Below are 25,918 nucleotides of genomic sequence, written 5' to 3' on the forward strand. Positions count from 1 at the left end.
AGCAGAGAGTGATTGGAACAAGAACAAGAAGCCATGTGCAGCTGTTGAGACAGAATCTTGTTGTGCCATGGAATGCTGTCTTTGAATGATCAATACTAAGCAAAAATAGAAGAAAAGATTTGTACGAGTAAATCTCTCTACTATTTATTTTGTTAAGAAAAATCCTTTATTTTGTTGAGAAAAATTCTCTCCTAATCCCTATAAATAAGATAGGGATATGTATTCAAGCTAAAACTTCTTATCTTCAATAATTCTTCTTGTCTTCTATTATTTCCATTATAGTATCAGAGTCACTTGCCTAGAGCAAGTTCTCTTCTCGCTGTAGACTCATTTGTTGCTTCTCATCTTCGACGGCAAAAGAAAAAGCTTTGTACTTGACGTCTCTAGTGCTACGCTCACCAGCACTGCCCCACCTTTTTTCTTTTGCTGTAGTCTTTTTTCTCTGTTACAACTTCCTCCTCTGCTGTACTTTTATTACAGCTTTCTTCTCTACTGTAGCTTATTCCTCTACTATAGCATTGCTATAGCTTTTTCAAGATTTCTCCAACTATACGAGAAAATCTTTCTACTGTTGATTTACTCTGTTGAGGAAAATCGAAAATCCTCTTCTAATCCCTATAAATAGGAAAGGAACGTATTAATGTATTTAAGCTAAAGCTTCTTATCTTCAATAAAGCTTCTTAAATAATTCTTCTTGTCTTCTATTCTTTCATTTATATGAGAATCTTCTATTCTTTCATTTATATATTTCTCATTAGGTCATGTAAGAGAATTTAGGATCACAATTTTCTTGATGAAGTGTTGGAGGTCAAGATTTTGGATGGCTCCTTGGATACCTATTTGAAAGGAAGGTTTTCTGCTCCAAGCTTTCTTCTTCTCCATTGCTTTGACAGATAAGATATCCAGAACCTGGCAAAGTGCTGCAGCCGTATTCTGCTTTTCCTATTACACGAGTCTGAAACTTCGCTCATGACAGAGACATCAACATAAATGAAAGAATTTTCCATTATTAGATGGCATCTAACTATGTGAATCTAGATAATCCAACGAATAAGTCACCCTGGAGCTACAAGAGCTACAAACAGTAACCATGGGGAATCTGTGACCCCAAACCTTCTTGCAGAGAGAGTTTTTGCCAGTGTTTTTGAGCATCCTTCACTACAAGGATTCCGGGTGACAAAAAGCTTAAGAAAGATCTGATAAAGCAGCTACTTCTTCCTACAATTGTTCTTCCTTCATTTGAGATCCAACAATCTCCTCTTCCTCCTAAGATTGAAGGAAAATTTTGCTCCATGGAGTAGTTGCCTTGGTGTGTTCTTGAGTGCTGGACTCTTAACTAGTATGGAAGAGAACTACAGGTATTCTTCTTTCCAAAATTACTTGATTCCAAGAAAAAGATCTACATCAAAACCATTCATGGCCATACATCTCTCACAGCATACACAGAACTCTTCCACATACACACAACACGAGATACTCACCTCACAAAAGATATCCCCACCTGACAGGGATGATGAGGCTTTCCGTTCTTGAGCGCTGCAGCCCTAGATTATCAAGGCCACCGAGTTAAGCCTCTCCATGCGACTCCAAATGGCCGGCGACGCCGCTCGCGGGCGCATCATGGACTCGCCAACACGTTGAAGCTCTGCAACCAGATGAACGAGTCGCCTGCACGGCGCAAAAATGAGGGTGAGGGGGATGACCCAGATGCCCAGTTCCAGTATCAACATCGCACCACAGCCTCCTTTCTTCTTCACCTGCAGCCTGCAAACATGCTCTGTCATGTAAATATTGCTTATAAGAATTCTATGAACCCAACGAGATTTGAATTATTTGCTCCGATCATTTCCTCTCGTAGAAATATTTATACACATCCAAAAAAGCGTCTCATTCTTTCACCAACTTATGGGCCACTCCAACACTGCTATTCATCATCCAAAGTCGATCTACCGTATGAAAAGCATCTAAATTTGATCAGCAATGAGCAAGGAAAGAATCCAACTTAACTGTAACTCGAGCTTCTTCAGAACAATAGATGATACTGACAAGGTCGACCTGTTGTGAGATGCCTTTGTCATTTTTGCAGACAAAGGGAGTTCACATCCATCTGCAGGAACTTGGCAATCTGACACTGATGGCTTGCCCTGTTGCTGTGCCTCCACAGGCGTGTGAACTTGACTTGATGTGGCAGATTCAGATCGTCCGTCATGGCAGATGCCTGACATCTGTAGATGAGTAATGATTTGGTGGTAGTTGAAGACGGGAAAACGTACCCAGTGCTGTGATTGAGACCCGATGCTACAGTCTTTTCTTTCGCCATCCTGCATCAGCCAAGTCTAATCTTATCCATTGCTGGCATCTTTTTCTGTGAACATCCTTTTTGCATAAACCTTGCGTCCATTGACTCATATAATTGCTTGGTATGCTTTAATCCACACTAAGCTAACAGATATTTATAGTGTTCATTGGATTAATATCGGCTGCTTCTCTCTCTCTCTCTCTCTCTCTCTCTCTCTCTCTCGATCACGACAGAGGGGAGACGCAGTACATGAGTGGGTGTGTTTCATACTGGAAAGAGCACAACAACAAGGTTGAAGATGATGTGAGATATACAATATTGATATCATAAAACATCATTGTAATTATATCAAATGCTTTGTACTAATACATTAGCTTGCATAAAAAATATTATTATAATAAAATATAATAACATCATATAAAAAACAATGAAATAAAATAATATAGTATTGTTATAATAAATATATAATTGGTAGTACAAAAATCAAGTATTAGTTATTAATATTAAAATTGGACTAATAATAAACATATTGATAGACCAGACAAGACATGTTATATTAATCCTAATGGGTGATTAGTGAAGATTAAATAAGAGAGTGGTCACATTATTTCACTTGTAGTCTTCCCAAATTGGTTTTGTCCCTTTAGGATCAACATCAAGAATCATCCATAAGATGATAAAAAATACTCTTTACTAGATCTTGAACATCTAATTCTCCAATTAATACAGAATTAAATATGATCTTATCAGCTTTATAATCATATTATAATGTACTTCATTTACCATTGAGGAAAGGAAAATCTAGAAAATACATTGGCCATTGTTCAACTTTGAATACTTATAACATAATGCCTGGAAGCCAGAAAATGTTATCTTTCTATACACATCTGCCTTATAATAATCACTGCTAGCTTCAACATTATGTCATTATACCATATTTTATTGTGTATTTATATCTAACCCAGTAGATGTCCACAGACAAAACATCCCATCTAATGGAAAATTCCACATACTATATTGTATTTAACTCATTTGTATCTCTGATATGGCAAGATAATTTTCCTTATTTCCCTCTTTTACATAAACAATCATATCTTATGCTTCTCATCTTATCTCATAATATTCCAACGGTCGGATTTAACCCGTCTTTTTTACCGTCTTTATCTTTCTACATGCATTGACTTGCATTCCCCAATAACCAAACTGGTAATAAATTGGGTATGAAATAACAGTCGAAAGAATATTACCTGCGTGGACAATGCATTCTCTTCGACTTCTTTGAGGCACACAACTGCATCCCATCTTCTTTCCGCCTTGTGATTGGTGTCGCACAGCGGAGCCCACTGTGACCCGACCAAAACGCAGGTAACTGAGTTGGTAAGTTGGAGAGAGGGTAGCAAAGCAATTATGCCCTTTATCCCATTTCCGAACTTTTATTTGTCCCCTCTCCGCTTCTTCATCTCCCCCCGCTCTGCGCGATCTCCCAATACGAATCTGTTCCTCTTCTTTGGCCTCAAAACGCTAATCCAAAGTGTATGCTATTTGGTGATCGAGGTCCGGAGGCGCAGGAGGAGTTGTGGGAGGCGGCGGGAAGATGACGAGGCGATGCTTCCACTGCAGCCACGATGGCCACAACTCCCGGACGTGCCCCAACCGCGGGGTGAAGCTCTTCGGCGTGCGGCTCACCGACGGATCCATCCGGAAGAGCGCCAGCATGGGGAACCTCTCCCTTCTCGCTGGATCCAGCGGCGGCGCGTCGCCCGCCGACGGTCCGGAGCCTGGCGGCGGTGGCGCATCCGCGGACGGATACGCGTCGGAGGATTTCGTCAAGGGGTCTTCCGCGAGCTGCCGCGAGCGGAAGAAGGGTGAGTCTTTCTTGATATCTCGTCCCGCCTGCTCTCGTTGTTCTTTGATATGGTAAAACTGTAAAAGATGTGTCTTCTTAGGCCGAACGAGATGTGCTGTCATACTACGATAGCTTTGTTTCTTACTCTATCATCTCTTGGACGCTACAACCATAAACGACTGTTTTTATCGAATGGAATGGAATGTGTCACATGGTCCATCTCTGCTTTCTGAAATTAACATGTGCCTATGTTTTATAGGATCCATATGTTCTGTAATCTTGTGGGCATTCTGACTATTCGCTCTTGAATTTCTTGGTCCAATGCACGTTGTCTCTTCATCTAGGAGTTGTCATGAATGTGATCTCTGCCACTAGTTTATAGTGTCCTTGGGGAACATTTATTCTTTTTAGGAAGTGATGGTAGCAGAATAATCCATTCGTTCCCTAGAGCAGCATCGAGAAGTTTTTACTAGCCGAAAAATGACAAAGAGAACTTCTGGTGGACTGTGTGCTTTTTTCATTTGTGGCAGGCGTTAGGTGGGATGATCATCTTCTGGATTTGCATTTGGTGCCTTTAATTATACCAGAGCAAATGCTGTATCTGGATTCTAGAAAGAAATCTGTCAGAGGATAAACAATTATGCTGTTATATTTTTTTGTGAGAACAAATTATCTTACTTGTAAAACTTTGTAGTTGCTATTTTCCTACAAATACTAATGCTAATAAATACTTTAACTAAATGGATTATCATCTTCATGGTCCTTTTTTGCGCTCAAACATAAGGGTGTACCTGCCCGTTCAGGGATCCATACAACTTTTTTGAGTCAAATACAAAGAGCCAACTTGCTGAAAATTTGACAGCAAACAAATTGGAAGATTACGTCTGTCTTTGGAAATAAACAAAGAAATGGAGCTCATTTCTTTAAAGAGCATGTCAAAGTAGTTACTAACTAATTAGGGTTTGACAAAAAAAATCATGCCAATCTGGAGAAGGCAATAGATTGGTTTGGTAATCCTAAAAATGAAAAACATAGCTGGAAAAGGTATCTGTATACTAGGAAACAATGAAGACAAGGAGGTGAGCAAACCACCACATTTTCTACGTATTCATACAAAACAAAAGGAGGGAAAGAAAAAGAAGGTGCTCATGTTGGACTAGTTAACTACATCGAGTAGGCAAAAGTGTCATTCCACCATCATCATGCCAATGCAATCCATTCCAATAGGAAGTCACTTTATTGCCCCACCCTTAACAATATTGGCACTTCACAATATAGCCAGTGAACTGTGGCTACCACAGGTAGTCCTTGGCAAGTCCTCAGTGGATGTCACTTCCACTAATTTATATTGATATGAAATTACGAAATATTATTGAAAAATAAAGAGAAAATTGAGACAGATAAAGAGGCATTATTTAAATGGTGTAGAACAACATTTCCAAACATGTTCATGTATAAAAGATTTCTTGCTTTTACTAGTTTTAAAGACGTTGAAGTTTTTCTTAGTGTTGCATTCATTTTGATTTTCCCAATCAGTGTTCATTGTAACCAGCTGTGTCATTTCTATATAAGGTTAAATTATAATGGCTTTATGGACTTTTTATTGATGATATTGGTAGGTAATCCATGGACTGAAGAAGAGCATAGAAGGTTTTTACTTGGCTTGCAAAAGCTCGGAAAAGGCGACTGGCGAGGCATATCTCGTAACTATGTGGTTTCCAGGACGCCTACTCAAGTGGCTAGCCATGCACAAAAGTATTTTATTCGTAAAGCCAACATGACAAGAAGAAAGAGAAGATCAAGCCTCTTTGATATGGAACCTGATGAGGTTACTCTCTCTCTCTCTCTCTCTCTCTCTCTCTCTCTCTGTTACTCTAACTAGTATATATTTGCATTTGAGTCATGGTAGCTTCCTTGTCGACATATGTGCTATGACTGTGTTTCAAATATTCAATTTACGACATCATATTTGCTCAGTTGGATTTTGACATATTTTTCATTCAATAAGTACTGACGACCCCTTAAAGTTGTCAGTCTGTATGTATTCCATGTTATGATTATTGCTCTGGCCTGGTCATACTATAGATGATATGGATCCATATGTTATTGTCTTTCCTCCATACAGTTTGACAAAAATGAAAGAATTTCTGGAGATAGGAAGGGAAATTACCTAATATATATAGTTAAAAACAATTTAAGACAGAAATAGCAATGTCCTTTCTGAATTCTTGAAATTTGAGCTATGCAAATGGTTGGTTGTAGTTTGACGATTTTAAAATGTGAAACAAGAAAATTGTGAATTTTTATAAGTAGAGCTGTCATTTGAGTTCTTCTAAAACAAGTCTTCAAAACATATGGGCCATAGAAACAGATAATCTTCCAAGAAGCTGTTTAATGGTAGACTGTGAAACATGGTTGAATTATTAGGTTTTGTTTTCCAGTCAACAGATGCAGTTTTCTAGTGTGCTTTCAGATAAAATCCCTCAAAAGTATACTTTTCTACGGAAGTGGGAGGATCCATTTAAATCACACATATTATTTGCCTTTTTATTCATTTTTTACATTATGCATGATCCATCATTCTTTTTTCCTCAGCCCCTTGAACCTCAACCATTTCTGATGAGTTTCCAAGAATCAGATGCACAAAATAACAAGCCTCCTCCGATACCACCAACTCTGAATGAGGAATACGAATCAATGGACTCTAATGACTCAATAATTGAAGCAGTTGTATCACAACCAGAAGCTTCTCAGTGCAGCTATCCTGTGATACTTCCAGCTTATTTTTCACCATTTCTACAATATTCTTTCCCCAATTGGTCAGGAAACAGATCAGATACCTCAGAGCAGCAGGCACATGTAATTATTAAGCCAACACCAGTGCATTCAAAGACTGCCATAAATGTTGATGAGCTTGTTGGTATGTCAAAACTGAGTATAGGAGAGTCTGCTGGAGAAAAATCATCTACATTGGATTTACTTGGAGGATCAAAGCGGCAATCTGCCTTCCATGCTAATCCATCCACAAGGGCTCACACATGACCCAAGTATTTGGACAGGGTCAGCAAGTGAAGGTTTGCCCTGTGTTAATTATCCTTGCCTTCCTGTTAATAAATAATCATGAATGTAAATACATTCTTGGGCAATATCCTTATACTACAGCTTATATTCATATTCAGTAATTATTTTTTAATACATTATCGATTGGCTAGTTCTGTTAATTCATCATGGTAGCAACTAAGAACTTACACACTTTTATCTTAGAACTTAAAATATTCAGATGCCTTTGTGGTCTATCCTTTTGTTGAAGTGTTGTTAGTTGCATCTATATGTTTGGAGTTTGGAGAAAGTCAATCTTTTCTAACAAGCTGTTCATTTTAAAAATTTGCAAGGTAGTGCATATGTGCTTCAACCCTGTTGACCTTTTTGAACTGTAACCTTACTTTTAATATTTGAACATGAACTTAGTTAAAGTGTTAGAGATTCATTACATTATCTAGAGCTTTTCTATTATTAGTTACTATAGAAATGCGTGCCAAATGCACTGAATTGCCCAAAGTTATCTGATGACGTAATAATTCTTTTTACTACATGGTTGATCTTACTACCGAACATATAGCTCCTAACTTATAGCTTTAGTGTTTGTTTGATTGCTTTTCAGATGTTGAATTCAAAATGCTACTTCTTTAAAGTGGCACTTCCAAGAATGATTAGTTAACCCTTACTTGGCTTACTGCAATAGTGATTGCAGAGACAACATATTTCATTTGGTTGATCATTAAAAATTGATACTGTAAATTAAGTCTGATTTTCCTTTTCTCTCTTTCACCATTGTTGTAAGTTCTTTGAGGGATGTTGGAGATATTTTTTTCGCTTTCACTTATTGGTGATTGTCAGTAATCGATGGATTGTCACACAGTGTTATTGTTGATCCATAGTGGATGGTAGGAATCCACAAGCTGCAGTTGCAGCCAGAGTTAGCTACTTAGATAGACTTAGCAAGTTGTGAGAAAACACCAAAACATCATTGGCTGGCTCATTGTTAATGGCTGCAACCTATTGATCAATGGATAATGAGCAATGTATAAGGAGATTTTTGGTTGGTCGATCACCAGTCTACGAAGAGGTTTACTAGCTCATGGTGTCCTTGACCTGAAAATGAACATATATCAATTGGCTATAAGATGAAATCAGCAGGGCTACAATTGTAGGCTATAATTAAAAAAATCTAAATGCATCACTAAAATAATCTAAAAAATCAAGTTCATATTTGTCATATTCGATCAACTAAAGGATGGCATGAACGATGTTAACTAAAATATTTATACTTATAATATTCTGTGGATAGGGGCGTTAAGAGTCTGGTATGATCAAGGGCATCAGAAGTCTTGTGTGATCATCGGATACTTTTGAGATTAAAAGGAAAATTTTATAAGATAGTTGTGAAACCAATAATGATTTATGGATTTGAGTGTTGGGTAACTAAGAAAAAACATATACAAAAAGTTTGTGCTATCGAGATGAAAATATTGAGATAGATGTGTGGAGTTACTAGGATAGATAGAAAAATAAATACTTTTATTTGTGAACAATTAGGTATCACTTAGATAGAGGATAAGATGTGAGAAATCGTTTAAGATGATATAAACATGTGCTGAGGAGACTTCCAAATATGATAGTCATAAGAGGTGAAATAATTAATGTTAATGATATGAGAAGAGATAGAGGAAGACCTAAAAAAACTTTAGTAGAAACTATAAATAAAGATTCAAGTACTCTAAATTTAACTAAATATATGACTTTTTATAGGTCTCAATAACGACAAAAGATCCATGTAGTCGACCCTACATTGTTGGGACTTATGACTTTGTTGTTGTTGTATAATATTTTGTAGATATAATGCTAAAGTTTATATTATATTCAAGGTTCACTAAGTTTTTCTGTCATAAACTCCATGTGGCCTGGTATTGATCAACTCCTGGTTTATCTCTGTGAAGACTCCAGCTCAATCTCTAGAAAAATTTTGAACTTTGAGTAAAATGGTTCATAAGTGATTAGATACTACAAAGTAGGTGGAGAAGGCATGATGATTAACATAAATTTCAAACTATATGTTATATAGAAATTTGCCAAGTAAAACATAAATGACTGGGTGACTAAATAGTCTAAATCCCTTCAATCCTAAATCACATGTCATGATTTCTTATTCAAAGAGTTGACTTCTTACTAGATAGTTTGTGGCAATTAATAAGGCTTCTTTGTCATCAGTACATTTGGTGATTATCCATTGATGGACTACCAGCAGGTGATTGCTGATCAATCATCAGCTGCAGCACTTCTAAACTGCATTCAGACCATTGACTCTTGGTTGCAGGCCTAATTCACTTTGAATGGCCAATTCCTGCTGCCCAAAGTGGCTGAAAGTAAACAGTAGAAATAGAAGCTCAATTGCACTTTCCAGATTGGTTTGGTTCTGAACCAAACTTGGGGGGTCCAAGTGACTATACAAAACTTGGGAAAACCGAATGACTAAAGCTGCTAACTTCTTGTTGCCAAATTTTGGTTTCACGGACCACACCTTAATGTCGAAGTTGGCTGCCACTGTTTGGTTTTGTTTCATTTGTACTTTCTAAATTGCAACCGACTCTTGAACAGATTTACACTTATTTTCTTTGTTTTGCAAGTCTTACAGGTAGCTTTCTTATTGAAAATTCTGGGCCCAAAATTTAATAGATGCAGAAGACAATTCTTTGGTCTGTGATTTTACTTGGTTATTTGCATCCTGATTCCTATTAGAATTGACAGACATAGTTTATTGTAAATGGAATAATAATGTAGACCCAAGGTATTATATGGATATGAACGGACGCTTTATGCACTCCAACTAAGCTGATATTGTTGACTTTGCATGAAACTTGTGGTCTCAAACAAATTCCATGACTTCTCAGTGTAATTGATCCAATGCCCATGGGAGAGAGATTTAATTTGCTTTTTCTATAGGGATTATTATAGTTTATAAAGTACTTATTATTTTAGTCTGATTTCTTGTGATATATGTGCTGAGCATGTCTCTCTGCTGTCTTGACCTAATTAAGATGCTGTGCTGCTGCCAATGCAACCATGTCCTCCGAAAGGACTTGTTTCCACCAGAACACATTTGGATCTATGCATTTCTAACCATCTTTCTGCTTCTGCGAACCACAAGCCATTCATTTTTTGAGTCCATAAATAATGTGCAGCTTCAAGTACTTAAATAATTTTCTTCAATGGGATATCCATCAGTCAGTCGGCTACATGGAAGATCAACAAAAATATGTACAATATTCTTTTACAACATGCCAGCAAACTGGATGGTCTGGATTGGTGATCTGTGATGGATTTCATACATGTACTTGCACCTTTGCATTATTTTTTTGTATGCATTATTTGCTGAAGACAGATATAACTTGTCTCTAGCATTAAGGTCCAAATTTATTGGCTAGTGACGACTGGTACTGTGTTCTTTTTCATGCCTATTTACATCTGGCGGGACCTTGTATTCGGACACTTGAGTTATCAAGAATCTTGATCAACATGTTATTGGTATTTAGCCGAATTCTATGCCTTATTTTCTGGGTCAGATGACATTGTTGCTTTTATAGCATTTGAATTTGCAAGAGAAGCAGGTGTTAAGCTCCAAATCAATGTTACTGTTTAATTCAAGGATGGTTGTCGGGATTTCTCTGGACTATGGCAATAGTATAGCTAATGAGAAAAAAGATGAGAAGGTTACAGATTAAATTAAAAAGATTTGTAGGTACTCTTATATATGATAAACTTTCTTATTTATTCTTTTGATGTTCTTGTCATGATTTTTATGGATGCTTTGTCTCTTTATTTTTGTTAAATCTTTAATCTTTTACTTCAATTATAATATGTCTCTCGGCTCTCGATTGTCCTTTGTTGCTATTATTGAGTAGTTAAATTTTGATTCATTAATATTATTTCAACTCCCTAATGAGTTTGATAATAATGTGGGGTTGATCGAGTTGTTAGTTTATGTAGATCTCTCGGATAAAAATGTTTTTTCATATTGTGAGCTAGTCTTTTAAATATCTCGTGTTGTTTAAATTGGATGGATATTTGTTGAAGTTTTAATTAGCATAGTCTTGTGGGTTTTAAAGTTCTTTTTTAAGGTATTTCTTTCATGAAATTTGTTCATCGATTTTTTATTTTACTTAATTATCGATTCTTTGGTTTTTGATTGATATTTTATTGAAAAATAAAATTGAAAATCTATTCTAAATAGAATTGATCATCATTAGTGATGATTTAACAAAAATTATCTTTTATTAATTTTTTTCAAAAGGTTTTTGAATATGTATAGAACTTTTTTATTAGATAAATAAGAAAAATGAGATAGTGTTTCACTCGTTCTTTGAAGAGTAGAGAAGGAAGAGATTATTTGACATCTTTTGTCTTCTAGAGGTTGTATTTTATACATCGTGGTGGTTGCTATTTTTAACTTATTCTTTTATATTTCTAAAATATTCAAAATATTTACACTCTTTGTGTTAAGTTAGCTATCCTAATTCATTTTCTCATTACTATTGAAATTCTGAGTGCAAGAAGTTTAGCTCGAAAATAGGAAAATTTTACCTTAACTGAGTGAAATAGGTATAGTACAGTGTGTTGCTTATTTTATCCTGTATTAATTCGAACCTCACTTTCAGCTATCTTGACGAGAAGTTAGTCGACATCAGTATTACAAAGTTTTTTACCTATACTCTTCAATCTTGTTTCATACTTCAAGTTTACTTTTGTATTCTTTACCTCTTTGACCTTTTTTTATAATTATGAGCTCTTCCTTTATGAAAGTAAGGGATTGATGACTCCATAAAAGTCTCACATTTGTTATACCATGGTGTTATTATGCTCATGGCTCTACTATCCATCACCTCACATTTGTATCACTTTCTTCACGATTAATAGATCTTTTGAGTCCACCTTCATCGTAATCGACATTTGGTTTTGGATAATTAAGTCCTCTTGGGGGGTCATCGTTTCCTCGCCTTTTTAAACCACTTACTTTTAACACCTTTGTGTTCTAAAAAAAAAAAACTACAACTCCTTGGTCGATTAAAAAATAGATTACAACTCCTATGTATGGCCTTTGTCATCATGTTGTAGGACCCATGTTAATTTTTGTTCTCCTTTGCGTCCTTGATAGCAACGTTCACTCATTCAGCCTTGTCCTCTAGCTTGTTAGACATTTTCAAGCGAATATAAATTTTGGAGCAATCTAACTCTTCAAACGTTCTGATCATATTTCTATATGAGAAAGTCTCCCCCCATGGGACTCATTGGTACTTACACTCGGAATTCTCCTTAGTGATACACATCCCTCGTATGCTAAGTACCTATTATGGGACTCATTGGTAGAACTTGCACTTCATCAAGTTTTACCTAGGTTGCTTCGTTACTCGGTTTACATTGAGTTGATGGTGGCTCTCGCACCCACCATTCTATGAGTCAACCTTTCGTTTGGTGTTACCTAGGATCGCTCTCCCACTTGATGCCGCAATGCATTCACCAATGCATTATCTTATGCGAGATTATGCGATGACTCATCGTCACTCGCTCGATCCATTGAACTTATGGAACTATCATTTTGATGTACCTTCCATCAATATGTGTGATCCATTGTATATGATTTTTTTCTAAAGAATCAACACTTATCCCTTTTGGATATCTATCTCGTTAGAATAATTTTTCTATTTATATATTTTCTTATGAAAGTTTCACAACCCACTATCCTCTTGGACTACTTTATCTTTATGAACAAATTATACACTATTTTACTATCATAAACATACTTGTTAGATTACGACTCTTCACTAATACAACTATTATATCCCTCAAGGCCTAACAACTAGAAAATGTTGAACTTACTGCACACTTCGCTTGTTACTAGGATGGCCACAAATAATCCATTGTCCGTACACAAGCTTTTACATGAGTATCGAATTCTTCAAGTTAGTAATTCCCCCCACCTTTATAAGCTTTGCACAACTCTTTTACTCACCAAACAACTTATCCCTTCTTACACGATTTTATCCTTTGTCAAGCACCCCACATGCCTTGAGCATTGTCAAGTTTAGTTGTTAATATTAAGCTATAGCTTGAACTCAACGATCTCAAACTTTGTATGTTGCACGTTCTTTCTAACTCTCTTATTCTCGTGATGCCCCTCATACAAAAGGTTTGTCATTCATCTAAATGTCAATCCTAGATGCTTGCTCCTTTGAGTGACTCTTTTTCTTATATCTCTATGCTCATTTTCCTTAAATGGTTGCACGTGTAGGCTACCCTCAACGAAGCCCCGCTAGGTTCCTCATGTTTACATGTCAAATGTCCCTATATGTACTTGGCCCGCTTTGATACCATATATCATAGACTTAGTTAAATTTGCCTAAGTCATATGGCACCATTGTGTATCAATCCGTAAAGAGTCAGTCTTCCCGAAACCTCTTATGGTCCTTAAGGACCTACAAAAATTAAGACAGATTAAAGGAAATATTTTAACCCGAGATCTTATAAGTAGGCATTTTAATAAATAATTGATAGGTCATGCAAATTACTAATATAGATTTCATAAGTTCTGAACGATCGTGATTAAGAGCCAAGATGATCCATTACAACTAAAAGTCTCCGTAACTACCTACATGATATTGTTGTGAGACAAAGTAGCGAACTAGCCCTAGATATTATCTCAAAGGCCTATCCAACCATATGTTACCTGAGTAGCTCTTAGATAATATGTTGTTTAATGCTCCACACTACTCTATGAAGCAAAAAAAATCCTCAAAATGATTACTTGAATAGTTTATTTTTAGATAATTTTACCTCCATAAATGACTACATATAATTTGCATTTACAGAATTAAAACAACCATAAAAGCCAACCAAAATAAAATTATCAAGCCTTTTATAAATCTTCTAAATGTTGTGCAAAGTATGAACAAAACCTTTTGTACAGATTTATCTATGTCAACTACCTTTGCCCCTCATCTACGATTTTAAACAACATCTATGTCTATTACCCTCGCTCTAACAAATAGTTATAGTAAGAATGCTTACAACAACTCATCATTCTTTTAGATTCGCTTGTTGCTAATAATGACAAAAAGACACCGGTGGTGGTGGAATTCCTCTACAAATCCTCGTGGTTGAGGTGAGAGCATCGTTTGCATGGAGCAACGACTTCTTTTTTGTTACTTCCTTACGCCATTGACCAATAAGTCATACGATCTGGTTCAGTCCCAAAAATACGAACTTATCCTGGAAGCCCAAGCGAATTCCTTAGGAGCGAATTGGTCATGTGATTAAGATAATAAGCGAACTTCTAAAGCTTTAGTGGCTCATGACGATTGACTCATAGTTTCTTTGAGGTGTGATATGCCTATCAAAGGATGTTCAAAGTTGTCTCAATGTGCTACTTGTCCTTATATGGTGATGCTTCACATTACCCCGTGGAAATTCTTAGGCACGATGGTCTTGAACAATTGATCTTTGTTATGGGGTTTCTCGACTCTACTCTTCCGACACTTAAAGTAGGTAAAGAAAATAAAAAAATTTAATAAAGCTTAATAGAGTGTTTTTTTTTTTTTTTGTGTCCGTCCCTCGAACTGGTTTCGGGGATTGATTTTTATAGCTAATTTTTGGGAGGAGAGTTGGCTAGTAAACACATTTTTTTGTTTAATTATATTAGAAAGACGGTTAGGAGCATATCGTCAACATCATACCTAAAATGAATAGAGGATCAGCACCGGGTGCTTGAAAAGTTGGACCACATCATCTAAGATTAATGCTTCTTGTCATTAACCATGCGAACCCCTATCAAATCATGGCCAGGTGTGATGGATAGCTTGCTGAACGATAGTGCAATCGAGAGGAAGTCAACAAGTTGGGTCTGGTTGCCGTGTGACTTACCACGTGTGTTGATTCCAACGGCGTATGACCGATCGAATAAGCAGTGTGTAGCTCTCGTGTTATTGCTTTCCCTTTTGGCAACAGCTGGCCATGGCGATCTCAGCTGTCCCTCCGACGCAAATCGGCAGCTGCGCAAGCCGTAGACCCGCCGCTCCAGCATCGGCCGGCCCGGGTTGCCACTATTTTAGTCACACACTCTTCCGATTCCTACCTTTTGGATCACTCACTCCGATGTCGAAGCGGCAACCACCGATCCCTTGTACGCCACATCTCACTGCGTTTGGCGACCGACTTCGACATGGTTAGATTCCAGAACAGCAAACAAGATCTACGAGTCATACGCTTCATGGCGACATTCCATTCTGCTTATTGCTTGTGGTTTACAATGAGACGCAGTAAAAACGTTGCGATGGTGAATGCAGACAAAGCTATTCTAGTAAGAATGCGAGCTACGGAGTCACAAGCTCGGGTTGAAGGGCACGCCGGTGGACGGAATCCATGAACCGCCGGCTATGAACCGCCCCACCGTGAAGGGGCGCACGATCGACGCCCGCCGGATGACGTGGTAGCCTGGCCACTTTACCCGCCTCGACATCCTCGCCCCCGGCCCGGTGTTCTCGAACTCGGCGTAGTACAAGGTGCTGAGGGCGAAGCTGCCCCGGAACGGCAGCCACCCGGCGTGGTCGATGATGCTGTCGATGTAGTTCTGTAGGTAGAGCGTGCGGGAGTACTGCATCCACGGCCTCCCGAGGTACGACCTCACCGTCCGCCGCACCGGCAGGAGCTCCGTCGCCGGCTTGATGTTGGAGGACTGGATCACGATCCCGGTGTTCTGGTTGGGGTCGCTGCGGCCCTGGGCCGTGATGACGTTGGACTCGCCGTGGCGGGGCCGCCTCGCGTAGATGTTGCAGCGCTGGAGCACCGCCGCCGCGTTGCCGAAGATGAAATCGATGGTGCCATATATGTCGCACTCCCTGTAGAACTGCCTTTGGGTGTACACGAACAGCGTGTCCTGGTATCCCTCGATGCTGCACCGGTAGAAGACGGAGCGATCCGACGCCGACAGCAGCGCCACCGCTTGCGACCCCGGACCGAATGTGTTCCTGAACGTGATCCCGCTCGCTACGAATCCATCACCAAACACACCTGCAATGAGGATGGAAAGGTTGACGTAACTCATCGGTAATGCATGCATGCATGCACGCTTGCGTGCCCGTTAACCGAGGATGTGTAGTCTCTTACTGAAGGTTGCACAGCTAAGGGTGGTGTAGCCATTGGCAACGCTCCTGCTTCCGGTAATAATCGTCTTCCCGATGCCGTCGCCGACCATGACGAGATTGCTCAAGCTGCTGACTACCTGCAGGTACTCGTTGTACACACCAGCCTTGATGCGTATCACGAACTTGGAGTCCCTCCTGCCCTGCATCCGCTTCGACGCAGCATCGAGAGCTTCCTTAATGGTTCGGAAGTTGCCTGAGCCGTCCTTGGCCACCACGAGGTCCGCGGCCGCCGAGAGCTGCAGGAGCCTCCGGTTACCGAACGTCGTCCAGCTGGAGAACCTTCCGCGGTATGCATCGGCGGCGGCGGGCTTGTTGATGGCGAGACAGTTGCTGACGAGGTCGGAGACGTTGTACCGCACGACCGGGCCGATGAGCTCCGAGGAGGTGCGGGTCTCGCGGAATCCCTTGGGGCAGGTCTGTATGTTGGTGAGCGCGGCGCTGAGCCACGTCTGGGAGTCGAAGGCGGTGCAGCCGGCACCGGGCGGGGGGGCGAGGGTGCGGTTGAGCTGGAGGACGGTGTTGGCGTAGAGCTTCCAGCAGTCGAGCCAGGCGGTCTTCTCGGGGGAGCGGCGGCAGACGGGACCGCGGCGCTTGAGATGGCTCTGAGCGCGGAGGGTGAGGTCGAGGGCGAGCCGGAGGGAGAGCTTATAGAACTGGGCCTTGTCCTTGGGGGCGCCGAGGTAAGGGTTGCGGGCGAGGTAGTATCGGCACGGCTCCGGGTGCGGCGTGTTGCTGCACCAGAACTCGATGTCGTCGGACACATGCGAGGAGAGGGAGGGGGACAGAAAGGAGGAGAGGAGGAGGAGGAGGAAGAAGAAGAAGAGGAAAGGAGGTAGACTTTGCATGTCTGATGGTGTGGTGTTTGCGGTGGGGTTTGGGGAAGGAGGGAGGGCGTGGGGTCGATGCGCGTGTGGGGGCTTTTAAGCGAAGGATTCTTGCAGGGTTGGCATGGCTTGGGTGAGAAGGGCAATCGATGATGAGCAATCAAGCAAAGATTGAGCAATTGCAATCAAGCTAAGGGTTGGGTGAGATTTAATTTACGGACAAGTGAAGATAAGGGAGCAGCAAATGGGGATGGAAACTTAGAACACTTTGGGTGATGATTAAATATTGAGATATAGGCAGCTTGGAAACCATTGGGAGTTGAATCACATGAAGACAAGTAATGTGTTACTGACAGATGTTTGAATTCCTACTCTTGCAGGTAAAATTTGAGGTTTCTTCCAATCTGAGACACACTTCATTTCAATCTGGCAGATGAAATTTGAGGGTTCACTCTTTTTATTGTTTCCTAATTTATTGTGGTTGCCCATCTGGAAGTTGTAAACCCACCTTCAAGACAAATGAAAACGGCTGCTCCTTCAACTACAAAATTCAATCACATGGGGTGCATATGCATCATGCTATCTTCACACTCATCATATAAGCTCTATGTGATATTACTCCAGCAAGAAGATAGAAGGAGCATAGACAAAGAAAGACATGTGAACAACCACATAAACTTTCATGTGATGGCAGTCATCACACCAATTATGTATTGTTACTTTGGATATGAATATTGGAAACATAATTAACTCAGATCTTGCTTCACTAAAATTGTTGAAAAAGCAGGAAGACCTGGCAAAAATAAGAAATTACCTACTGTCGACAGGAACACAGCCCTTTATATTTTCAATAAATATGAAAATTACAAACTGCTATGTCTGACTCCAAACATGAGGATCAAAAAGAATTTCAAGATTTGTGGCCTCGTCCTAAGCCGAGACAGCTTCCTGTTTGGCAGAGAGTTGATTCTGGATGTGCTGTGGGACAACATCAAACTGTGCAAGCTGCATTGTGTAAGATGCGCGTCCTTTTGTCATCCCACGAAGGGTGCTAACATATTGGAACATTTCGGCGAGTGGTACCAAAGCATCGACTACCTGCAATTTCAAGGCATCAGCAAAGAAAACCATGGTAAGTGTATGTTTAAGGAGCATCTGTAAGCAACCACCCCAGTTGTAGATCCATAGAATGTCATGGGACAAAAACAATAAACAAAGAACCAATGTACGAAAGAAGAAAAAGGACAACTAATGACTTCTGTAAAGTTGAAGAATAAATTAACAAAACAAGTCATGACGGTGAAGAGATCGCTCAGGTCTGCAGTATATGAAACCTACTCGAACATGCTACAAAATAATTAATTTGACAAGCAAGAATATAACTTGCAGGTCAGTTTAGTTGAAAATTTTGACCCACTCCATGGGTCCTCAAACTGACCTGAGTGTTCAACAATATATTGCAAGTTCTAGAAAACCAATAAAAAGTACAAATTTAACCAATCAACAAGGGCTTTGGCCTAGCTGTTGGTTCCCTTCTTCAACTAGAAGAGATTTTACGTTGAAATATTCATCGAGCCCAGGTATGTGAGCTAGGCAATTTTTTAGTTTCTGTTATGTCATTCATAAAAATAAAAAAAAAGAGTGCAAATGTCATGGAGGGTTCATTTTTTCACATACCTTAAGACCACCTGGCTTATCACCAAAGCTATTGATCTGGCCTCTTCTCGAGTTTAGATCACCAATAACATCGCCCAAGTGTTCTTCTGGGGTGACTACTTCCACTTTCATGATAGGTTCAAGCAATTTTGGACCTGCTTTTCTCATGCCATCACGGAAAGCACCCCTGGCTGCCAGTTGAAATGCTAGAACACTGGAATCAACTTCATGATAGGAGCCATCAACTAATGCCGCTCTGACATCAACAACTGGGTAGCCAGCTAACACACCATTGCTTATGCATTCTTCCAGCCCTTTCATGACTCCAGGAATGTATTCTTTTGGCACTGCTCCTCCCTTAATTTCACTCTTGAACTCATACCCACTGCCAGGCTCCAGTGGCTCAAATCTGACTGTGATGTCTGCAAATTGCCCTTGTCCACCAGACTGCTTCTTGTGGATGTACTGAACTTCTGATATTTTTGAGATGCTTTCTCTATAGTTCACCTGTGGTGCGCCTACATTTGCTTCAACCTGTTCACCAAGTCACATATGAAATAAGTAACAAGGGACCATCAAAATAAGGAATAGCATATCCATGAACAGAAAGCACAGACAAAGATGTACAACCAAACAACAAATTCAAAAATAAATTCCATGAATGACTTGTGCGGAAATATTTTTTTATAGAAATCACAGGCAACATTCAAAATATGCATGGACCAACAAACTGGAACTTCAGTTCTCAACTCAAGTAACATATCACAGAACTTAGTTGACACTATATCACTTGCATCACCTTAAAATGTGATAACGCATATAAAACAAGGAATATTTGATCTCTTGCAGTTCATATTCGCTAATATACGCAAAAAATTCCAAAGAACCATGAAAAACACAGCCAAAGCAGAGACTGTTTGTAAGTTCTGAAACATACCAAAACCTACTTATGAGGACCTAAAGACCCAACATATATGCCAGACGTACCTTGAATTCCCTCTTCAAGCGGTCGACAATGATCTCAAGATGCAGCTCACCCATTCCTTCAATAACAGTTTGGTTTGTTTCTTCATCTCTTGAGAAGTGGAAAGATGGATCCTCTTGGGCAAGCTTAATTAAACCAATTGCCATTTTGTCAACATCTGCCTTGGTCTTGGGTTCTATTGCAACCTTAATGACAGGATCTGGAAAGTCCATTCTTTCAAGAACTATGGGCTTCTCTGGATCACAGAGTGTTTCACCTGTGATTGTATCTTTCAGTCCTGCAAGAGCGACAATATCACCAGTCAAAGCTACCTTGATATCCTCCCTACTGTTAGCATGCATCTCTAGAAGTCTTCCTATTCTCTCTTTCTTTCCTTTATTTGCATTGAGGACATAAGAACCTGCAGACAACTTCCCAGAATACACTCTCACGAATGTAAGAGATCCTACAAATGGATCACTCATGATCTTGAAAGCCAGTCCAGCAAATGGCTCATCATCACTAGGAGACCTTTCAATGGTCACCTCTGGGTTATCAGAATCAGAACCTTTCATCGGTGGCAAGTCAAGAGGTGAAGGAAGATAGTCCACAACAGCATCAAGCAATGGCTGAACACCTTTGTTTTTAAATGCTGATCCACATAAAACTGGGACAAAACTGCCTGATATGGTGCCTTTCCTAATTAACTGCTTCATTGTCTGCTCATCTGGCTCGATTCCTTCTAGATACTTTTCCATTACTTCATCATCTAATTCAACGATAGTCTCTATCAACTGGTTTCTGTACTCTTGAGCAATTTCTTGGAGATCAGCAGGTATGTCCTCATAGACAAATTTTGCACCAAGTTCCTCGCCTGACCAGATAATAGCTTTCATTTTCAGCAGATCTACAACTCCTTGAAATTTGTCTTCTGCACCGACAGGCAACTGAATGACTAAAGGTCTTGCGCCTAAGTTTGTAACTATCATATCCCTTGTTCGGAAAAAGTTAGCTCCAAGACGATCCATCTTGTTGACAAAACATATTCTGGGGACCCCATATTTGTCAGCTTGTCTCCAAACAGTCTCAGATTGCGGTTCCACACCAGCAACACTGTCAAACAAACATATAGCTCCATCTAATACTCTAAGAGCTCTCTCAACTTCAAGTGTAAAATCCACATGACCAGGAGTGTCAATAATATTGATCCTGTGATTGTTCCAAAAGGTGGTGGTTGCTGCTGAGGTTATAGTGATTCCCCTCTCTTGTTCCTGCTCCATCCAGTCCATTGTTGCTGTGCCCTCATGTACCTCACCAATCTTGTAATTTCTCCCAGTGTAGTATAGAACGCGCTCTGTGGTTGTAGTTTTTCCAGCATCTATGTGTGCCATGATTCCAATATTGCGGTAGTCCTTCAATGGCACTTGCCGCTTCGTTTCTGTAAGTGATAAATAAACAAGTGTTACTTGCATCTCAGTTAAATTGCTTTCAAACTATGTCCCCTGATATTCATCGTGAGGCCAATTTATGGATTGAAGCACAAGCCAAATTGGTTACACTGAGAAGCAAGAACTAAGGGGAAAAATATTGTAAGGAAGAGTGCAAAAAATCATGGCAAAAGTGTCACACAAAGCATCTTGATTTTTTTATCAATTTTCATGTGAAGAATCTTCTGCGATGTCATTTTCCAAATTACGTTAAAAAATAATGATAATGCATCTCATGATTTTCGTTTGGGGCTATGAAAAAAACATAATGTTTCTATTTACAAATAGAGATCCACACATTTGGATACAAGGTTACAGCAATAGCCCTATGCATCTATGGACGAGCCCACATTAAGGCCAAGGATGACCGTTGCCCTCCTTGGCTTAGTAATTTACATGGTACCACAAGTACCCTGCCCATTTGGCCTTAAATGGAAGTCTGATTCCACATAGAAACTACCTAAGTGTTGTGTCAAAAGTTCCCCAAGTGAAACTTGCCATGCAATGTGGACCTCCTACAAACTTGGTAACCTGTGGGTTCACAAGTGAGGTGAAAGCAACACATAGCATGAGGAAGTTTTTAAGAGGATTCCTTTAGCACACGTATCTGGACTCGCATTCAACCCACACAATAATCCTCTTAATTGAGCCCTTCTTTCTTTTTTCTATTGTTGTATAGTAATAAATCATTCCCTTAAATAAAGAAAAATCCTTTTTTACTTGTGAGAATTGTACATTTCTCTCGTCTCCACTCTACATCCAAGTAATCCATTTTATACTACTGGAAATAAAATGGGTACTATTTCTATCTGAATTTTTAAGTTAGTATTTAATGATTTCTCAAATTGTCACCAAATTAACACATACACATATATTAGCCCCCATGATACGATATCCCAGCCTTGCCCTGTGTGTCTATGTAAACTTGCTGAGTTTAAAGATAAGCCACAAAAATGGAATGATAAGCAAGGAAACTAAATATTCAAGGATTTCACAAAGGATAACCTCACTAACTAGATTCAAGAATTTACTTTGTCAGCAACAAAGTAAAGAAATAGTAGCTTCTCAAACATTTAATCAAACAGGCTCAATGCATCTAGCGCTATCACAAACACTGCCTCCAAGACTCATAACAATCTAGAGATTGAAGACAGGAAAGGTACAGTAAGCCACACAAGCTAAGAGCGAAAGAGGAGAGACGGGGAGGAACGCACCATCACCGGCCATGGACACCACAGGAATCCTCCGGCACTTCTCCTGCAACGCAGGGGCCGCCGGACTCGACCTGAGGCGCAGGCTACCGAAGAGGTCGGAGGCGGCGGCGTGGCGAAGGCCCGCGGTGAAGAAGTAGTTGGGCCCAAGGAGGCCACGACGGGGAGCGATGGGGAGGAGGCGCCGACGGGGCCCGTGGAGGCCGCCGCAAGTGGCCGAGGCCGTTATCCGCATGGTTTCCCCCGCCATGCCCGTAGTTTACTCGCTCTCCTCTTCCTCTCTCTGTCTCTCTCTCTCGATGTAAACCTCACCCTCTTACTAATTTATGCACACTTCGTAGCCGAAGAATTCTTAGCCGGATGACAGCCGAATTTAAATTGGGGGATTTTGTCATTAAATTGTCACATTTAACCCCTAACTTTCGATGAAATCTCAAGATTCGTTGGTCTGGATCGATCCAATTTGACAGATTTGGTGCCCAGATTGGGTCTTAATTTGGTACGACCGAAGGATTGGGTCCGTGATTCGTGGCTCGATGTTTCGAATTGGTGCAAGGGTGGAAGCTAGAATTTGGTGCTTCCAAGGGCTGGGAAGCTGCCACGTTGACGGGCTTCCTATCCTTGGAATATGTGGGTAAGAGAAGTGGGAATGGGTTGGGCTCCATTCTTATATGTGAAATGACCACAGACTGATCCCATCAAAACTTGTGGCCTAAAGCTGTGGCGTGTTATGGTGCTCTTTACCCTCCCGCCCTCACCTTTATATATATATATATATATATATTAAATGGATTCAATCTGAAAGGTTCGAATTGATTTGAACACGCTGCCTTAGTACATCACAAGAACAAGTAATATGTAAAATGGAATGCATAATACGATGGCTGCATCCAATGCCGACGTGGATGGACACTAAGTTATCACTGGTTTGGGACCAGACATACAGTGTCATAGCAAGTCCGAGTTCATCTCACTTCATAAATATCCATTATCCGTGACAAATATCTGTATCTCTTAAAAGTATGGACTCATCTCATTACCAGTAGAGATGCCATTTGTTGTTTCGTTGAGAGGCTGCAAACAGATGAAATAAGCAGCAACAAAAGGAAAATACTTCTTCCCACTTGAATCCTGGGAGCAAAGGGGAGGATAAGCAAGAGGTGGATAGCAGCAGTCCTGCTCTAGATAGAATCATAATAATGATCATGAGTACTATATTAGATCGCATGATATCATCTCCTGCTGCCATCTTATATCTTATCGCATGCACCGCAGAAAAAATTTTGCCTGGGGAACGTACTTTACTGTCTGTAGTCGAACTCACCTTCTCCTCCATCGGAGGGCTTCGAGCGCAGAGTCTAATCACGCAGCGTCCCACTCGTCACGGGTGAACGCCTGGGAGGGACCATCACTGTGGCTACGGATTCTTCGCATAATCGGAGCCCTGCACTCGAGAACACGCCACTTCTCATCGATTTGTCCTTACCGTGATGAGCACCATTGCAGCTGTGTTTACCCTTCGAGTTCTGCTACACCACGAGAAGATATCCTCGTCAGTTTTCACCTGGCTTTTTCTCGACCTTTTCATGGATGTCAATTCAAGTGGCACCACTCTTGTCTGCTATAAGAAGGCACTTCTTCCGATCCCCTTGCTGCCAGTTCCTGCGATGGAGAGTCGTGGAAACAAGGCCACTTGTACCTGTGTTTCTTTGCCGGCCTGTTCGCTCTTATGCTCCTTAGCTTCGGTCTGAAGCCATGCCATGGAGATCATCAGAACCTCTCGCAGCGCCACCGAACACCCCAAGCTCTGCTTCAGCTCCCTTTCGGCCTATGCCAGCACACCAGCCCCATGCATCTGGCCAACGTTGCCCTGTCCGTGAGCCTCGCCAGCGCCCGGTCCACGTCGACCATGATAACCAGGATGTCCGCCATCAGTAGCACGGCTCCTCGGCATGGAGACGCTCGGCGACTCGGTGAGCGAGCTCCAAGAGCCCTCACGACGATGGGGCGCTTGGGGGGCAAGAGCAAGAGGTTTCGGATCAGCAACATACAAACCTGGGTCAGAGCGGCGCTCACGGATGACGACACCTGCGTGACCGGGTACGCCGTGAACGGCGAGGGCCCATATCGTGAAGGTGGCGCAGCTGACGAGCAATGCTTCGGCCCTCGTCGATGGCCTGGCCTCCGCCATGTCCTCCCCTTAACCCCATTGCATGCGCTTTGCAGATGGATCCGGACAAAGACGGATGATACCCAGGCAAGATGCACAGTTCTATGATCTCCATGTTCACGTATATGGATCTAATTCCCTCTTTGTAGCTACGTGGTTGTATGCAACACACCAGCTATATTATTATCATCATTATTATTAATCATATAACTAAATTAAACGATTTTAGATTACTTGGATGAGGGAGGGTATATTAGTCTTTTTGGTACGTTGGAAGGCTCTATAGAAGGGAGTAGGGTTGCAATCTTCGACCTGCATCCAGCAAAAGAATTGCTTTCGCCGGCGGCGATAGTTAGAACTGCTTCCTCCTCTGTTATCCTCCTCCTCTGCTACAGTATTGAGTTGCATTTGGTGTGTGATGTTTTTGTGGTTGCGTCGAGCAAAGAGTCAGGCAGCCCCGATTGTCCAACCAACGATGGCATCGGCGGTGTTGCTTTGCTCGGATAACAAATCGATCAAAGCTATGGCTCCTTCAGATCGGCTGAGAGCTCCGCTCCCTGATGCTGATCTAGTAGGCCTTAGCACACTCCTCTCTCTCTCTCTCTCCCTCTCTCTCTCTTTCTCTCTCTCTGACCTAAAGATGACAAGGAATCGAAGCATGAAACCTTAGTGGTCGATACCTTTGTGAGTTATTTTTATGTTTTTCTGTTCGTAATATATGTATGTTTGGTTTTTAATTGCGTCTTTTGCAGTGGAATAGATGTAAATATTTTTCACAGCAAATTCATTAACATTTAGCAAAGAAGAAATATACGAGAAGCATAAAATTACATGACGCAAATAATTATTAGTGGAAATCAAGAGAAACATTAGGAACACTAATATGTAAACATTAGGATCGATGGATTTATATAGGAAGGTATGATAGCAGATAAAACCATCAATTTCGATTCGGATTCAGAGAGTGTACTTATCATACATTCACTACTTTTCGTCATCATCACGAGTTAATTCAAATCTAAACCCCCAAAAAACGCTGGGAATTTAAAGAACTGATCCAAAACTTCGAGGTACACTTCAACCTTCAAGGTGAGGAAGGTGGTGATCAGCGGCGCTATCACCCTCCCGCCCCACCTCGACCGCCACGCACCCCTTGGGGGGTGTCCCCTGGGCAGCCGTCTTCTCCTTCCTCCCGTGGTCGCCGAGGTGC

The 25,918-nt window shown here is 40.7% G+C and overlaps 3 protein-coding genes, 1 long non-coding RNA gene and 1 other non-coding gene across 6 annotated transcripts; 3 read left to right on the forward strand and 2 right to left on the reverse strand.

Annotated features, from left to right (window-relative positions):
- Positions 1-808: 808 nt before the first annotated feature.
- Positions 809-1,845, forward strand: LOC135637641 (uncharacterized). The gene is made up of 2 exons (XR_010496344.1): positions 809-1,358; positions 1,509-1,845. It is a non-coding gene; the product is annotated as an uncharacterized LOC135637641 (long non-coding RNA).
- Positions 1,846-3,736: 1,891 nt separating this feature from the next.
- On the forward strand, positions 3,737-10,734 carry LOC103984862 (transcription factor MYBS3). Of its 2 annotated transcripts, none has more exons than XM_009402424.3 (4): positions 3,737-4,164; positions 5,765-5,973; positions 6,741-7,219; positions 10,385-10,734. In XM_009402424.3, the coding sequence occupies exons 1-3, from the start codon at positions 3,894-3,896 to the stop codon at positions 7,185-7,187; spliced, it is 927 nt and encodes a 308-aa protein (XP_009400699.2). In that variant the 5' UTR covers positions 3,737-3,893; the 3' UTR covers positions 7,188-7,219; positions 10,385-10,734. The 2 variants fall into 2 exon arrangements, with proteins under 2 accessions (XP_009400699.2, XP_009400698.2); XM_009402423.3 differs by having other exon boundaries at positions 3,738-4,164; positions 10,241-10,734.
- A 4,718-nt stretch (positions 10,735-15,452) lies between these two features.
- On the reverse strand, positions 15,453-17,758 carry LOC135638538 (pectinesterase-like). The gene is made up of 2 exons (XM_065151683.1): positions 16,359-17,758; positions 15,453-16,262 (listed from the first exon to the last, which is right to left on the reverse strand). The coding sequence occupies exons 1-2, from the start codon at positions 17,239-17,241 to the stop codon at positions 15,574-15,576; spliced, it is 1,572 nt and encodes a 523-aa protein (XP_065007755.1). The 5' UTR covers positions 17,242-17,758; the 3' UTR covers positions 15,453-15,573.
- Positions 17,759-17,881: 123 nt separating this feature from the next.
- Positions 17,882-22,873, reverse strand: LOC103984865 (elongation factor G-2, chloroplastic). The gene is made up of 4 exons (XM_009402426.3): positions 22,542-22,873; positions 19,864-21,278; positions 18,898-19,410; positions 17,882-18,318 (listed from the first exon to the last, which is right to left on the reverse strand). The coding sequence occupies exons 1-4, from the start codon at positions 22,786-22,788 to the stop codon at positions 18,151-18,153; spliced, it is 2,343 nt and encodes a 780-aa protein (XP_009400701.2). The 5' UTR covers positions 22,789-22,873; the 3' UTR covers positions 17,882-18,150.
- A 2,284-nt stretch (positions 22,874-25,157) lies between these two features.
- Positions 25,158-25,296, forward strand: LOC135639263 (small nucleolar RNA snoR77). Its single transcript, XR_010496887.1, has one exon. It is a non-coding gene; the product is annotated as a small nucleolar RNA snoR77 (small nucleolar RNA).
- Positions 25,297-25,918: the final 622 nt, after the last annotated feature.

Source organism: Musa acuminata, chromosome BXJ3-5 (assembly GCF_036884655.1).
Source record: "Musa acuminata AAA Group cultivar baxijiao chromosome BXJ3-5, Cavendish_Baxijiao_AAA, whole genome shotgun sequence".
NCBI classification, from domain to species: domain Eukaryota; kingdom Viridiplantae; phylum Streptophyta; class Magnoliopsida; order Zingiberales; family Musaceae; genus Musa; species Musa acuminata.

Bases quoted from the DNA above. Each gene is read 5' to 3' on its own strand.
- LOC103984862 (XM_009402424.3), top strand. From the start codon at position 3,894: ATGACGAGGCGATGCTTCCACTGCAGCCACGATGGCCACAACTCCCGG. The intron at 4,165-5,764 runs GTGAGTCTTTCT...TGATATTGGTAG, and splicing joins CTGCCGCGAGCGGAAGAAGG to GTAATCCATGGACTGAAGAA. The intron at 5,974-6,740 runs GTTACTCTCTCT...TTTTTTCCTCAG, and splicing joins TTGATATGGAACCTGATGAG to CCCCTTGAACCTCAACCATT.
- LOC135638538 (XM_065151683.1), bottom strand. From the start codon at position 17,241: ATGCAAAGTCTACCTCCTTTCCTCTTCTTCTTCTTCCTCCTCCTCCTC. The intron at 16,263-16,358 runs GTAAGAGACTAC...TCCTCATTGCAG, and splicing joins CCTTAGCTGTGCAACCTTCA to GTGTGTTTGGTGATGGATTC.
- LOC103984865 (XM_009402426.3), bottom strand. From the start codon at position 22,788: ATGGCGGGGGAAACCATGCGGATAACGGCCTCGGCCACTTGCGGCGGC. The intron at 21,279-22,541 runs GTGCGTTCCTCC...TATCACTTACAG, and splicing joins GGTGTCCATGGCCGGTGATG to AAACGAAGCGGCAAGTGCCA. The intron at 19,411-19,863 runs GTACGTCTGGCA...CTTGGTGAACAG, and splicing joins GCTTGAAGAGGGAATTCAAG to GTTGAAGCAAATGTAGGCGC.